Source organism: Alligator mississippiensis, chromosome 4, assembly GCF_030867095.1.
Source record: "Alligator mississippiensis isolate rAllMis1 chromosome 4, rAllMis1, whole genome shotgun sequence".
NCBI lineage: Eukaryota > Metazoa > Chordata > Crocodylia > Alligatoridae > Alligator > Alligator mississippiensis.
The window spans coordinates 253,768,062-253,783,874 of NC_081827.1; the positions used below are offsets into that span (position 1 = coordinate 253,768,062).

Below are 15,813 nucleotides of genomic sequence, written 5' to 3' on the forward strand. Positions count from 1 at the left end.
GTAGCAGGGGGATATGGTCTTCTTTCTGGGATCTCTTGAGCATATATTAATAACCTTTATAGAAGCAGGCTGCTAGCTGTCATAGTCCCCTTGCTTCACCCATGGCAGGTTTGGGTGTGACGCCTGGTGTTATGTCAGGGGTGACAATAGTTTTACAAAGAGTTTAGATCATGACTTGTACAGGATGGTTGGGATAGGGATGATCCTGCCTCAGGAAGTGGGTTGGACTAGATGACCTGGGAAGGCCCCTTCCAGTCCTACTTCTGCCCTCTATGATTTCTACAACAAGAAATTTAATCTTCCCATCAATTAAGCTAAAAATCTCTGCCAGCAGTGCAGTAGCTTGCTGCGCATCTAGGAAAACAGATGCAACAGGTACTTCCTGAACCAGTAAATCCTCCCAGTCCCTTCTAGGTACCACCACTGCCCAAGACTCATGAGGTCAGAAGGACCTTACCAAGTACACAGTAATACTTAAGGGAAGAACCACGCAGAATTACACTTTATCTTACATGGGTCCAGTCCATTACAGCAATTCCCAAGAGCTTTTAATGCTCTTTCCTTCAATTCTTTGTCTGTTTGGGATTTTTAGACAGTACGGGTTCTAAAGAGCTTACAATCTCCTCACGTAAGCTGGACAAAATGTACGTAGGGCACCACTGCATTAAAAATAATAAATTAAGAGAAACAAAAGGCAAATGAAAGGAGGAAAAATAAGGTTGACTATTGGAAGAGATTTCTCGACAGCAAGCACTCTCAAATCTCCAGAGAGAGATGGTGCAAGTCACACTGCTTGAAGCATTTAAAACTTAGTCAGGCCAACACTTTGAAGATGAGCCTCACATCAGTAAGCAGAAAGACTACCAGTAGATCCACACTGGAATTTTTCAGCATTTCAACTGGGAAAAGCACCAGAGTAGAAAAGGCCCCGAGGTCCCAGTAGACTTTCATCTCGATTGTGTAAGTGTATCAGGTGAAAGGGTTTGGATTTCCAACAAGCTGAGAGGCCAGGTGCTACACAGCTCTGTCTTCTTTTCGTGGTTTCTAGGTCTCATTTCTTCCCAATTAATGGTGCGCTCCCTGCCTGGTGTGGCAGTTCACCTACCAGAACACCTGAATAATTTACAGCAGGGTTAGACAAAAGGATTAGTGTGCTGGAAACGAGGAACAAGAAACAGTCTCAGAGGGAAGTCTGTGTGACACTTAATAGTCTCAGAGAGGACAGCTGGTCACAAAAGGGCACAATCTATGCACAACTCAGACAAAAAGCCTCGATAGTTGGTGTACCTGAAATGTCTTTGGAATTCCTCCAACATTGTAGTGAACCACTAGACTCACTTTGTTGTCCTTCTCCACTATTTCAAAGCTTCCTTCTTTCCATTTTGTAATCCCAGTCTGCATACTACGCATCCGGACGGGGCCGTGTACCTTCAGCGGAGCCATGTTGTCTTGCTATTAAACTTACAAGAGATTGCGTTGGCTCCACCTTGAAACCTGTCCAAGAGAGACGTACAATTGGCAAATAAAAATAGCTGTGGAAAGTGTAAAAAACATTTCTGGGAGGTACAGCAACAAACCGATTTCATGTTATTACCTCCAGATGCCTGCTGGACCAAAAAAACCCCAATTTTCAGAGCATTAATTATTTTACCCTCTGAAGATAAGCTGCACCAAAGGGTGTTGAATAGACACCAAAAAAAAATAACCTTGAAAAACCTCCGTGAAAACCCTACAGATTTTCCAAACAAGCCCGATTTTGGCTGAGACCAAATACGTCAAAAGAAAGTTTTCAAGGAAATCTATACCTGCAACTTCTGCAAAGTCCTGGTGAATTTACACAAGAAGCATTTTTTAGGGAGCACCTAACCTCTTTAAAAGACAAAAGTCACGCCGTCATCTACTCGTATTATCGTGACCCCGATCTCCTCTACCGGCTAACCCGCGCTGCGATCGGGATGACACCCAGCACCGCGGGATCCCCAGTGACGCAGGCGAGGAACAGAACGTGAAGAACGACGTCATTGTGCCGACAGTCCGTGACCTCACAGAGGGATGACCCGGACTGACCCGGCCCCGCGCTCGCTCCTGCCCAGGGCGCGGGCTCGGACTCGATGGTGTACTGGGGTCCCGTCCGACCCTAACAACTATGAAACCACGGAGAAAAAAGGGAACCGCTTCCCAAGGGAACCCACACGTAACCCCAAACGCAACCCGTACGATGCTATTCTGCGTTAAAACCCGAGCACGCCGACGGTGCCGTGACGCCAGGACGGCCGATCGGTTTAACGGAGCCGCCGGGCTCCAGAAACGTTTTATAAACGAGGGGGACCCTTTCGCTCTTGCTCATCGGTAGCGACCGACTCGCCTCGACGCCCTCGCAACGTGCCCGGTCCCGAACGCCGTCCGCCGCGGCTGCCCGGGAACAAGACACCATTGTTTAGCCGGTGTTAAAGGGGAGGGAGGGGGGCACGCACCCTCCCGCATTAAAGGGGAAAGGATGCTCTTGTATTAAAGGGGAGGGGGGCTGCACCCTCCCGCATTAAAGGGGAGGGGTGCACCCCCTCCAGCATTAAAGGGGGAAGGACCCTCTTGTATTAAAGGGGAGGGGGGTTGCACGCCCTCCAGCATTAAAGGGGAGGGGGTTGGGGGGCGCACTGTCCCCTAGCAAGCGTGGTGGCCGGCGGGGCGGGGCCGGGGTACGAGGGCCGCGGCCGGGCGGCGGTGAGGGAGCAGAAAGCGGAGCGGCAGACCGGGCAGGGAGCAGAGCAGTGAAGTGGGCAGGGGAAGGGGATCGGAGTGGCAGTCAGGGCGGATGAGGCCCATTTTAGAGGCGGGAGCACTGAGGCACGCAACAGGCAGGGCCTGCGTGTCCGTCCCCGAACGCACCGCCGCGGCCCCGTGTTTGCTGCTCCTCCCCGCAGGTCTGGGGGGGGGGACTCCCCACACCGGGGGGGCAGCTCCCCCCCGGGAGACACCCCGCTCCGTACCTGCGCGCGGCGGCGGCTCCTGAGGGGGCGGGGGGAGGGCTGAAGGCAAATGGCGGGAACCAGGCGACAGCGTGAGGCCGCACGCACGGCGTGCCGACGTCACCGCGCCGCCCCCAGCATGCCCCACGCGCGCTCACGCGCGCTGCCGCCGCCCGCCAGCCCCGCGCATGCGCATGGGGAGGGGTCAGAGGGCGCCGCGGGGGGAGGGCAGCGCGGCGCCATGGCGGCCTCCTGAGCGCGGCCCGAGCCCCGGCGGCGCCGCCATGCACAGCCTGGCCACGGCCGCGGTGAGCCCGCGCCGCCCTGCCCCGCGGGGGACCTCGCTGTCCTAGTACCGGGCGGGCGGGCGGGCCATGGTATTTTTTGTGGGGGCTGGCCGTAGTATTGGCGGGAGGACCTAGCAGCACTGTGGGGGGGTGGTCCATGGTGTTTTGGGGGGAGGGGGTCTGTCTGTGGTGTTTGGGGGGGTGGACCTGTAGTTTTGGGGGGAGGGGGGGCTGCCCGTGGTGTTTGGGGGGGCGGTCCCATAGTTTTGGGGGGAGGGGGGTCTGTCTGTGGTGTTTGGGGGGGCGGTTCTGTAGTTTTGGGGGGGAGGGGAGCTGTCTGTGGTGTTTGGGGGGCAGTCCTGTAGTTTTGGGGGGGGCTGGCCATGGTGTTTGGGGGCTGTCCCTTAGTTTTGAGGGGAGGGGGGGCTGGCCATGGTGTTTTGGGGGGAGGGGGGGCTGGCCATGGTGTTTGGGGGGCCATTCCCATAGTTTTGGGGGGGTGGTTGAGTCCACCTCCCTGCCTGAAGCAGGACCAGCCCTGTGCAAACCAGCCCAGACAAAGCGTCACCGAAAGTGTGTGTGAAACTCGTTGCAGTGCCAGGCCTCGCGGCCAGCCCTGCTCCGGGCAGAGCCGTGGGACCGCGGCTGCTGACCTCCTGCTCCTTTAACGGGTTGTTAACGTGCTCGGGAGATGCTGGGTGGAAGCCGTGCCCCCCCCCACCCCCCCGGTCTGTATTTAGAGGTGAGCGGCAGGCGGTTGCAGAGACGATGCCCTGTTGCGTCCGATGCTGCTTCCTCAAAGGCGTTGATCGGTCGCTGCGTACGAGACCCGCTGCCTTTTTGGATCAGTTTGTCTCTAAAGCAGCGATTCGGAGCCAGGTGCCGCAGCTCCTGGAGATCCTTTCGGGCCACGCAGCATTAGCGCTGTTTGGTGCGTGATCCTGATTCTCGAGATGAACCTGGAGATTTCAAAGAGGAATTCGTAGGCTTACAGCTACTCTGACGGACCTGCCGCGGGCTTTCTTTGCAGCCACAGAACCGCTCTGCTCTCTCTCTCTAGTCATAAATAGTGAGAAATAAGAGCTGGCATTTCCCAAGCATTTAAAAGGGTGAGACCTCCCCACCTTGCCCTGTCTTTTGCAGTACTGTTAGCAAGCACAGTGTCAATTATAGCAACTTTCACATCTTCCATATGTGTTAGAATATCACATTCAGATGGGATTTGCTGCTGTGGGTGTCAGTCAGTTGCTGAGCTAAATATTTAGGCTCAAAAGTGATGTTTGGTAGAGGACAAAACAGAAGTTTGGAGTTTAGTGCTCAGAACCATTGGCTGCAATCCCTACCGTGCTTTTCATCATATACGAGGGGCTGGTGGAGCTTCTTATTCTGTTTTCTAGTCTTCCCTCTGATGCAAAATCACTTTAAAGCAGCATTGATTAAAAAAAAACAAGCCAAAAACCCGCCTCTGGCTGCTACGAGGAGAGCAGGATATTGCAGTAGTTGATTTTAAATATTTGTAGTGGACGTGTGCTCTGGTCACAGCACCTGACAGAATTGTGTCCTCTTGAAGAGCTGCGCTGAAGGTACTCTAATACTGTACGTATATTGTATACTGTATATAGTATGCCTATATATCTGCTTTGGTTAGTCTGTGTGGTGCAAATTTACCCTTCTACTTGACTTTAGACCGACACGGGTAGCTACACCTTGATATTTTAATACTTTCAAGGGTACAGAGGCATAAATGGAGCCTAATTACACCCATCTCTGGAGGGAGCTAGTGGCTGCAACACATCCTGCTCTCCTCGAGGAAGGCCCTGGCTTAGTCCAGTGGGACTAAAGCGGGACAGTCTTATTTTAGGTTGAAAGAGCATTGCCTTTAGAAAGCTGCAGTAAGACAGTCCTGGCCTTTTATGTAGTGCCAGCATTTCGCTTTGAAAACTGAAAATAGCATAGCTCAGTACTGGGGGAGGTGTAGGGGGAGTAGAGATGAAAACAGCTAGCAAAGGGAAGCTTGAAGTAAAAGTAGGGGGTGTGAAAGCACCAAGCAAGCAGACCCAGGTTATTAACTAGAGAGATCGTTCTGGGGTTCTTGTGTTAATTATCTCACCAAAAATAGCTAGGACACAATATTGCCTGGCGGTGTGCCTTTCTCTAAGTGGTCAGTATTTTTAACTTGGATGTTTAGAAAGAGCTGCCTTTTTTATTTTCCCCTTAATTTCTTTTTTTCTTGTGGTTCCTAATTGTCTAAATGAATTTGTGTAACTCTCAGAGTTGTGGCTTGGCCCAAAAACCGGGGGAACACCTTTATTACTGCAAAAAGCGTCATGAGGCCTTTAACGCTCCAGAAGTGATCAGTCCTGGGTGTGGTAATGGATGTCCCAACTCTTGCATACTAAAGGTGCAACAGCAATCAGTCTGGGAAGATCCTAGATGCTCATCTGAATATTTGTGTGGAGTATTTGCATCTAACAATTGAAGTCCTCCCTGAATTTTAGGTAGAGAGTAGAAAAAATGTCTGGTAGTCTGGAAAGCAGCAGTTTGGGAATGTAAGAAATAACATTTCCTCGAGACTTTTAATTGAGTGTTTCAGGGACCGGTTAAATACGATGGGAGGCTGTAAAGCTCATGGAGACCAATTTGCTTCTAATTAACCAAGGTAGTGGACACCATGAACTTAATTGCCTGGAGAATGTATTTAGTATTCTCTGGAGATCTCTGGCCCAGGCTTACACTTCAAAAATTCAGCTTGAACTGAAACTTCCAGCAGGTCTGGCACAATTGGGCTGCACATTTGAGCTCAGCTAAAGGGCTTGCCGCTCAGTCATTCAAACCAAACTCTGCGGTGTTTGTAAGCCTCATTACTGGAGGTGCTAAGAGGATTAGTCTCCCAGCTCTTAACACAGAATGAATGTGTCACTATTCACCACACTAAAAAAAAAAAAGCCTGAAATGCCCCAAGACCAGGAGGAGATGAAGGAAGGATTAATATGGGGAAAGATAAAGGGAAGAATGACTTGGGAGCTCAGCAGGGCAGGGCTGTGAGTCTGGACAAACAACACATTTGTACTGGCATAATTTATCATTTAATTACGCTGGCATGTGGAGGGGACAGATGTGCAGCCGCCCTGGGATAGCTGCGTCCACTAAGCAGGTGTTTCAGCACCTTGAGCAAATGCCTGTTCCAAGATAACTTGGGGACAGATGACAACTACATGGGGGTAATTATACAGGCAGAGCTTTGCCTCTGATTTTTACAGGGGTTGTTCTGCACTGCACTGGGTGAAGGGTGTAGGAGTGTGTTATCCTGTCTTATATGTGATATATACGTGTTGTCTGTTCCGGCTGCGTATCTGGGACAGCTGCAAACGAGCCTGTTCGGTGCTGTCGCTGTGCAGAAGTGAGTGGAGAGTGGAAGGTAGCAATCAGAGTTTGTATTAACGAACTAGGGCATGCGTGGGGATATTCCCGAGGTCTGGGATGGAGTGAAGAGAGGAGAGAGGCAGACAAGGTTCCTTGGGTGAATCTGATATCTTTTATTAGACCAACCCAAATTGTTGGAAAATAATAAAACTATTTTTTAATAGTTTTATTAAAGAGAGAGAGGAGAGAGGGAAGTGACTGCTGAGGGCAGCAGAGTGTCCTCAAGGAGCTGTGAAGTATCTCATCCCAGACTTGTTAGGACAGATCCTCCCCAGAGCTTCATTCCTTGCTGTGATTGTTTTCACTGCCTGACCAGCCTGAAACATGTGAATTTTTGACACCTCAATGGAGCACGTTAAGGTCTCATTAGGTGCAAGGATTCTTTTTAGCTGGATTGCCAGCCTGTTTGGTGTACAGCTGCCATGCATAGTTTGACCCTATGAGTGCTCTTGCACCAGGACAGGCCTGGAGCTGAGGTTTTGATGTGGAAGTTTAGGTCCTGTGGACAGACGTTTGAAAGAATTTTAAAATCTGGAATCCCCACTGTGACTTTCCTTGTACCAGAAATATGGCAAGCCCTGATGTCACGCTTCCCTGTGTGCACGGGAGGGTGCAGCAATAGCTTTGAAAACTGTCCTGTGGAGTCTGAAAAACAGTTATGGACCTTAATGCATGTTTGTCCTTTTCTACCTTAATACAGAAAAGGTTTTTGTTGCAAAAACCAATTTTTCAAAGGATTTCCTTTAAGGTGTCTGTATACATTTACATGCACTCGTGTCTGCATGTAAATGCATGCACTTATGTACTGCACATGTGTGTGCATATATAGGCACTTGTGTATTGCACATGTATGTGCATGTATACACACATGTATGTATAGGTAGGTATATGTATGAATGTGTATATACGTATACATGTAGGTATATATAGATTCATAGATGCTAGGGTCAGAAGGGACCTCAATAGATCATCAAGTCCGACCCCCTGCATAGGCAGGAAAGAGTGCTGGGTCTAGATGACCCCAGCTAGATACTCATCCAACCTCCTCTTGAAGACCCCCAGGGTAGGGGAGAGCACCACCTCCCTTGGGAGCCCGTTCCAGATTTTGGCCACTCGAACTGTGAAGAAGTTCTTCCTAATGTCCAGTCTAAATCTGCTCTCTGCTAGCTTATGGCCATTATTTCTTGTAACCCCCAGGGGCACCTTGGTGAATAAAACCTCACCAATTCCCTTCTGTGCCCCCGTGATGAACTTATAGGCAGCCACAAGGTCGCCTCTCACCCTTCTCTTGCAGAGGCTGAAGAGGTCCATGTGCCCTAGTCTCTCCTTGTAGCGCTTAGCCTGCAAGCCCTTAGCCATACGAGTGGCCCTTCTCTGGACCCTCTCCAGGTTATCCACATCCCTCTTGAAGTGCGGTGCCCAGAATTGCACGCAGTACTCCAACTGCGGTCTGACCAGCGCCCGATAGAGGGGAAGTATCACCTCCTTGGCTCTGTTTGTCATGCACCTGCTGATGCATGATGAAGTGCCGTTAGCTTTGCTGATGACTTCATCACACTGCCGGCTCATGTTCATCTTGGAGTCCACTAGGACTCTGAGATCCCTTTCCGCTTCCATGCTACTGAGCAGGTCATTTCCTAGGCTGTAGGTGTGCTGGACATTTTTCCTCCCTAGGTGCAGCACTTTGCATTTCTCCTTGTTGAACTGCATCCTGTTGTTTTCTGCCCACTTGTCCAACCTGTCCAGGTCTGCTTGCAGCTGTTCCCTCCCCTCCGGCGTGTCCACTTCTCCCCACAGTTTTGTATCATCTGCAAACTTGGACAGAGTACACTTCACTCCCTCGTCCAAGTCACTGATGAAGACATTGAAGAGTATCGGTCCAAGGACCGAGCCCTGCGGGACCCCACTGCCCACGCCCTTCCAGGTTGATAGCGACCCGTCCACCACCACTCTGGCTACGACCCTGTAGCCAATTTGCCACCCACTGGACTGTGTAGTCATCCAAGTCACAGCCTCTTAACTTGTTCACCAGTATGGGGTGGGATACTGTATCAAAGGCCTTCCTGAAGTCTAAGTAAATGATTCCCGTACTCCTGCGTCCAGGTATTTTGTAACCTGGTCATAAAAAGAGACTAGATTAGTCAGGCATGATCTACCAGCTACGAACCCGTGCTGGTTTCCCCATGTGTATATGCATGTGTGTTTATATAGTAGAGGTTGTCAGAAACACAAGCAAGATAAACAGGATAGACTGCAACTAGTTAAGTGTTTAGTTGTAAAGTCAGTTTGCCCCACCGTACCACACAAATATTGGAATAATCTTGAATTTGTCCTCATTTGCATGGGCTTATTTTGGTGTAGTTTTAATGAGCTGAGAAGCTGACATTGAGTTTTTGGGAGATGACAAAAAGAGCAAAGTCTGCCCCAGAAGTCCCTTTTTTTTCTCTTTCTTCTGCCTTTTAAGTGTGCCATAAATGCCATTTTGTCATGTTCATGGCTTGAGCACTGCCACTACAGACACTTAGGCCAACTCATCTCCCCTGTGGACAGAGGATTTAAAACCCCACCTCCCCTAGATCCCTGCTAGGGCAAGCTGGAGACATGCAGCTTGCTGAAGGAAGTTACTAGACAACATTTATCAGGAGGTTCAAAGACACTGCGGTAACAAAAGATTGATCCTCGTCAGTGAAGGACCCTAACCCCGGGTCCTGCTACCTTTAAAAAAGCAATGTGGGCTTTGCCCTCCTCCCGCATCAAGGCTCTCTGCATGGCTACGCTAACGGCCCATCTCATATCTGTCTGTCCCGTGGAAAGAGCACGGTCTGAATTGGATAAGAAGGCAGCATGCTCACAGATTTTTTTTGTCTCCTATCTAGCCGGTGCCAACAGCGCTGGCTCAGGTGGATCGCGAGAAGATCTACCAGTGGATTAATGAGCTGTCCAGCCCCGAGACCCGTGAGAACGCCCTACTGGAGCTGAGCAAGAAGCGGGAGTCAGTGCCTGACCTGGCCCCAATGCTATGGCACTCATTCGGCACGATCGCAGCCCTCCTCCAGGTGTGTAGGGTTGTTGCGGGGGTGTTCCCAGCCAGCCAGCCTCCTGCTTGCTGTCACTCTCAGGGTTCAGGCTACTCATGTCTGTGGGCTCTCAGAGGCTGACATCTGCCACCAGCCTCCTGGAGCCTGGGTGTGATACAGAATAAATGACTTGAAGAAAAGAGATCTTGGAGTCCTTGTAGATAGTTGACTAAAAACATCAGCTCCATGCTTAGCAACCATCAAAAAGGCAAACGTGTTAAGGATGATTAAGAAGGAATTGTGAACAAAACTGGCAGTATCACGATGCCCCTGGTGCATCCACGCCTTGAATACTGTGCCCAGCTGTGGTCCCCACACCTCAAAAAGGAAACAGAGGAACTAGAGAAGGTCCAGAGAAGGGCAGCAAGGACAGCTAGTGCTGTGGAAGGGCATCAGTGTGAGGAGAGACTAGAGAGGCCAGGACTGGTCAGTTTGGAAAAGAGGTTGAGGCGGCACATGACAAGGGCTTACAAATTATTACATGGCAAAAAGAAAGTCACTAGGGATTTATTATGGACTGTCTCTCGCCAGACAAGAACAAGGGGTCACAGCATGGAACTAGTAGATAGTAAGTTTTACCTGGCAGTTCTTGTTCACCTAGCATGTCATTAAAGCGTGGGACTTGCTGCCAGCAGATCTGGTGGGAGCCGATGGTTTAGCTAGATTCACAAAGAAATTGGATATGTCCTCAAAGGAAAGGGGCATCCGGAGCTATTGAGTTTGGGAGTGAGTGTCACAGCCTCTGAATCAAAACTTTCTAATCCAGTAGTTTTCAATCTGTGGTCCACAGACCCTTGGGGTTCTGCAGCTTGTCTAAGGGATCTGCAAAAGATGACTTATCAATCAAAAGCATGTGAATACCCACAGTTACAATTCCAAGGGGTCTGCTCCTCCATTCGAAATTTCCAAAGGGGTCCGTAAATGATAAAAGGTTGAAAACCACTGGGCTGGACAAATGGTGAAAGCTGCAAGGGAGAGAGGAACAGTGGAAAAAACCTTTATTAGACCCAGGTCACTCTCCCTTTCAGTGTCTGCTGCCGTGTGACACCAGGGCGGGGGGACACAGGACTGGGCAGGATGGAACCAGGACATGGCAATTCTTATGTTTGGTGACAAAAGCATAGAGAGGTTTATTACCTCTTAGGACAATGCACTAGCAGGACTGTTTAGCCATCCTCTCAGCTCAGCGTAACTGTCTCTTGCCAACTGCAGCTGCCGGCTGCCACGTTCGGATATCTAGGGCTCGCTCCCTGCTGATTTGGGGTTCTCCAGCTTGTGTCCTGCTAAGTTTGGACTTTCCCAGCTCACTCCCTGCTGAATCCAGCTTGCCTCTTGTTATTTCTACTGTACTGGTCAAGCCTAACTTCTTATTCGTTGGGAAGCCAGCTACTCCCAAGGTCCTTTGCAGGTGCCATAGCTTACTTCAAGCTTCATATAACTACAGCCTGGTGTATCCAGAACCCCTACACATCTCCCTGGCTTCTCCACTCTCTCCCCCAGTTCCCTAGTAACACAGACTACGCCCTGGTTTGGGTGGCAGTTAGTTTGGCACTCCCCAACTGTATGGAGAGATGCTCCAGATAAACACACCCACATCCTTCCCTGCGCAGACACAGCTGTTTGCCTCTTCCCCAGGGCACTATATTCCATAGCAGCTCCTCTCAGTATCTAACACATGGCTGTCCTTGGAGGAAAGGAAGTCAGGGAGGCAGGCATGCAGAGTTAAACGTCTCTTTGGAAGGGACCAGGGGAGGAGGTGAGAAGCTGTTAAAAAATGAGCATGGGGTTGGGAAGAATTTTTTTTTTTCCCTTCCTGCTGCTACATGTCAGAGTTTTGGTTCTTTTTAAACCACTCTGAGGCATTGGGTGCTGGCTACAGCCCAGGGTGGAGGCTGGGACCAGGCTGTGCCAAAGTTGGAGTTTTCTGGCTAGAGGGTTTTGGCCCTCTGATGAGGGTCAGATTGATGCCAGATTTGGGGTCAGGAAGGAATTTTCCCTCGTGGTCAGATCTGTATGGACGAGTTGGGGTTGGGGGGAGGTGGTGTTTGTCTTTGCAGCCTCTACCTGGAGTCACTCAAGCATATATTAACTCCCTTTGCAGCAGCAGGAAGTTGGCAGCCGTGGCACCCCTGGGGCAGGGGTGGGGGTGATGCCTGGGGCTGTGTTGGGGGTGACTGTCATTTTGCTCAGAGGTTGGATAATAGATTTGTCTGGGGTGGTTTGGACAGGGCTGATCCTGCCTCGGGCAGGGATTAGATTAGATATGAACTCGGGAGGTTCCTTGCAGCCCCACTTCTTTATGACAGGGGTAGGTCAGAAGCCTTGTACTTCTCAAGACCTCTCTTGTACTCATGGGACCCTGTGATTTGGTCCTGTAGAGTCAGTTCAGGGAGAACAGAGGTCCCGGCACACAGCAGAGCTGGGCAGAGTTTTGCATTCTGGGATGGTTGGGCATGGTGTAGATGCTTTTCTCTGCAACTGTGTAAGTACCTGCAGGTGCTGGCTGGGGGTCTAAGAATCATAGACTCCTAGAGCCGTGGGGCTGGCAGGGAACTGAGGAGGTCACATTTAGTCCAAGCTGTGCCCAAGGCAGGATCTGCCCCATCCAAACCTGCCCAGACAAACCCTGTGTGCAACCTCTGAGCCGCACAACACAGTTGCCCCTGACACAGCCCCGGGCATTGCTCCCCCCCCCACCCCTGAGATACAGTGGGGCTACAGCCACCAACGTCCTGCTGCTGCCAGGAGGGTTGGTGGGCACTGGAGAAAGCCCAGGCGTAGGCAGTGCCCCACTGCAGAGGGAGGGGGAGCCCCCCAGCCGGGCCAGGCCGAGCAGGGGGCAAATCCCTGCCTGCCGCCCCAAAGCAGTGTGAGTGGGGGGGCAAGAGCCTCTAGCCAGGACCCTGCGGGTCAGTCTGCAGCCTGGGCTGCAGCCAACACCCAGTGCCTCTGAGGAGAGCTTAAACCCCACCAGCACATGTAGCAGAGGGAGGCGACTAGCAAATCCTTGCAGCCTGGGAAATCCCTATAGCAGAGCACAGGCATCGCTACACCTAGATCATCCCTGCCCAGCGCCTTTCCAGCTTCTTGAATCGTCCAGTGCTGAAGAGTCCCCCCACTGTCTCCCTGCTCTAACAGTGTAGTAGTGTTTCCTGAGATCTGATCTAAACCGACTTTCCTGCAACTTCAAGCCAGGGGTCTGCATCCTGCTCTCTGCTTCAAGAGAGAAATGGTGCTACAGCAGTCCTTCATGTATTTAGGATCGTAGAAAATGAGGGTGGCAGGGACCTTGGGAGGTCACATCTAGTCCAACCCCCTGCTCCAAGCAGGACCAGCCCCAACTACATCATCCCAACCAAAGCTTTGTCTAGCCGGATCTTAAACACCTCCAAGGATGGAGACTCCACCACCTCTCTGGGGAGCCTGCTCCAGTGCTTCACCACCCTCCTAGTGAGAGAGATTTTTTCCTAATATCTAACCTCAACTTCCCTTGCTGCAACTTGAGCCCATTGCTCCTTGTCCTGTCATCTGCCCCACTGAGACCAGCCCAGCTCCATCCTCTTTGCAGCCCCCCTGCAGGGAGGTGAAGGCTGCTATTCAATCCCCCTTGGTCTTCTCTTCTCCAGACTCAATCAGCCCAGTTCCCTCAGCCTCTCCTCACCAGTCCTGTCCCCCAGCCCCACCACCCATTTTCATTGCCCTCCACTGGACTTTCTCCAATGTGTCCACATCCCTTCTGTAGTGGGGCTCACAGCTAGACACAGCACTCCAGATGTGGCCTCCCCAGTGCTGAGTAGAGGGGAAGCATCGCCTCCCTCGATCTGCTGGCGACGCTCCTACCAATGCAGCCCAGGATGCCGGTCGCCTTCTTGGCACAAGGGCACACCGCTGGCTCCTATCCATCTTCTTGTCCCCTGTACCCCCAGGTCCTTTTCTGCAGAGCTGCTGCCCAGCCAGCCATCCCCAGCCTGCACCAGTGTATGGGATTGCTCCCTCCTAAGTGCCGGACTTTGCACTTGTTGAACCTCATGAGATTTCTTTTGGCCCAATTGTCCTCTCAAGCTGTTTTTCCGCAACTGGAACAGGCCCAGCTCCTTCAGCCTCTCCTCACGTGACTTGTCTTCCAAGCCCTTGATCATCTTTGTTGCCGCCTCTGGAGCAGTCCAGTGCAGCTGTCATCAGAAGAATTTCTTGCAGATTAGCTGCATCCCTTTGCCATCCCGGCCAGCTGCGCGGTGCAGACCTCCCCATGGCAGCGTTGGCTGCCTTCAGGGCTCCACTTCCTTTCAGACTGCTCTTGAATTGGTCACAGGAGGCGGCAGCTCTCACCCAGCTCCTCGCAGGCACTTGGCTTCCTTGTTCGAGCCTTGACCCTTACTGTTGCTTTAATTTCTTCCAGGAAATTGTAAATATTTACCCCTCCATAAACCCGCCAACCCTGACGGCTCATCAGTCCAACCGAGTCTGCAATGCCCTGGCGCTGCTGCAGTGCGTCGCCTCGCACCCAGAGACCAGGTAAGGGGTGCAAGGGGTGACAGCCAAGGGTGGGTGATCGACAGCTCGATGCTGCTTTCACTCGTGATCTCGGAGCACCTGTGCATGCCGCCTGGGAGAGGTTCCTGATGTGAGAGTGAAGTGTCAGAAGACACTGTCAGGCACTGGCAAAATCAGCCCAATGGCCTGGTCACCTTGTGTTTCCAGCATCTCTGAAGCAGCCTGCTGGAGTGATCAGGGAACAAGAGGTGATTCATAGCCCCTGCCACATGCTGTTCAACAGCCCCCCATGTTAGTGCCCAAGGAAAGAGCCTAGTGCTGGGTTTCTGTATCATCACAATTCCAGAGAGATCTCTGCTGGGGGAGGCTTTTAGCTGAGCCCACACAGGGTGAGCACCCTTTAGCTTCCTCCGTGAGCACAGTAATGGAGTAACCTTTACCCTGGCTCCCTGCAGTCTCCCTTCCTTGTTGTCCACTCTCAGGAGGGCTTGGAGCTGGCGGTGTTGGTTTTAGATACACAGATGCTGTTGTGTTCTCTACTGGGCTTGGGGCCATGCATGCAGCTAGTGGCTGGTAGTCTGTGCCATAGAGAGCCTGCTGTCTAGACGCAAGCAGGGACAGACCATGGGCAAGGGGGCGGCAGGACATTGAGGGTCAGTCCTGCCCAGCCAGAAGCTGTAATGGCAGGTGATCGCCTGCCCTGGCCTGGCACGTGGCCTGCAGCCAGTCGCTTCGCCCGCCTGCCTCCCTGTCACTGTCTTCAGTGAGGAGCGCTTGTGTTGGTGTCTGTGCAGACCCAGGCAGGAGAACACGTTCTTTGCCCGTGTCACGTGTTCTCATCTCCCCCCAGGGCTCTCAAGGATCGTGTCCTCTCTTGCAGGTCGGCCTTCCTGGCGGCCCACATCCCCCTCTTCCTCTACCCCTTCCTGCACACCGTCAGCAAGACCCGGCCCTTCGAGTACCTGAGGCTCACCAGCCTCGGTGTCATCGGTAAGCACCCGCTTGTTCCCTAACTGCTTTTCTGCAGCCCCTTATACTAGTGCAAACCGTCCGTGTCCCTGTCGCTGTCCTTCTCCATGTGATATCGGTGTTACCGCCGCCGGAGGCTGTCACTTTCCACTGCACCGAGCTTGCTGGCTTCGTTTCTTGTAGAATGAAGGTGTCTCTAAATGCTACGTGCTAGGGATGAAAAGCCCCCAGGAGCCCTGCGACCGTGGCTTCTGTGGGCAGAGGGGTTTGATGTCCAAGTGCATGCTCTAGCTTACGTCCCATCAGCCCATGCCAGAGAGGGTTTGCTGGGAGGTGCAGGCAGGAGAAATGGCCACAAACCCCTTCTTCACCCAGGGAGAGAAGGGTCTGCCCCAGCAGAGGGGCTGTGGGGGTGGGTCCTGTCTGCAGCTTCTGTTCAGTCCTCAGCCAGCCAAGACCAGTGACTGGAGGGTGCAAACCAGGGTTTCCCCTATGCTGTCCTGCCCTGGACGCATTTCCCCCCGGATGATGATCTCTCTGCCGAGGAGCTCTCTAACCTGGCCCGGGGAGGGGGTGGCCTCTGGGGTCGCTGGGTGG

At 52.1% G+C, this 15,813-nt stretch overlaps 2 protein-coding genes across 7 annotated transcripts in view; one reads left to right on the plus strand and one right to left on the minus strand.

Moving 5' to 3' along the window:
- USP37 (ubiquitin specific peptidase 37) overlaps window positions 1-3,086 on the minus strand; it is a 42,954-nt gene extending 39,868 nt beyond the window's left edge. Inside the window, exons 1-2 of one of the 2 annotated variants that reach the window (XM_019492444.2) lie at window positions 2,988-3,086; window positions 1,339-1,494 (exon numbers count right to left, since the gene is read on the minus strand). In XM_019492444.2, coding sequence (XP_019347989.1) covers window positions 1,339-1,443 — 105 coding nt within the window. In that variant the 5' untranslated portion in view covers window positions 1,444-1,494; window positions 2,988-3,086. Of the gene's footprint in view, window positions 1-1,287; window positions 1,495-2,987 lie in introns of both variants that reach the window. The other variant, XM_006261496.4, reaches the window with a different exon arrangement.
- The window catches only part of CNOT9 (CCR4-NOT transcription complex subunit 9), a 45,153-nt gene that overhangs the window by 24,567 nt on the left and 4,773 nt on the right, over window positions 1-15,813 (plus strand). For 2 of the 5 annotated variants that reach the window (XM_014598307.3, XM_059727531.1), the window contains exons 1-4: window positions 3,165-3,274; window positions 9,553-9,732; window positions 14,153-14,268; window positions 15,098-15,237. In XM_014598307.3, coding sequence (XP_014453793.1) covers window positions 3,251-3,274; window positions 9,553-9,732; window positions 14,153-14,268; window positions 15,098-15,237 — 460 coding nt within the window. In that variant the 5' untranslated portion in view covers window positions 3,165-3,250. Of the gene's footprint in view, window positions 1-3,164; window positions 3,275-9,552; window positions 9,733-14,152; window positions 14,269-15,097; window positions 15,238-15,813 lie in introns of those variants that run through there. The other 3 variants (XM_014598308.3, XM_059727532.1, XM_059727533.1) reach the window with 2 other exon arrangements.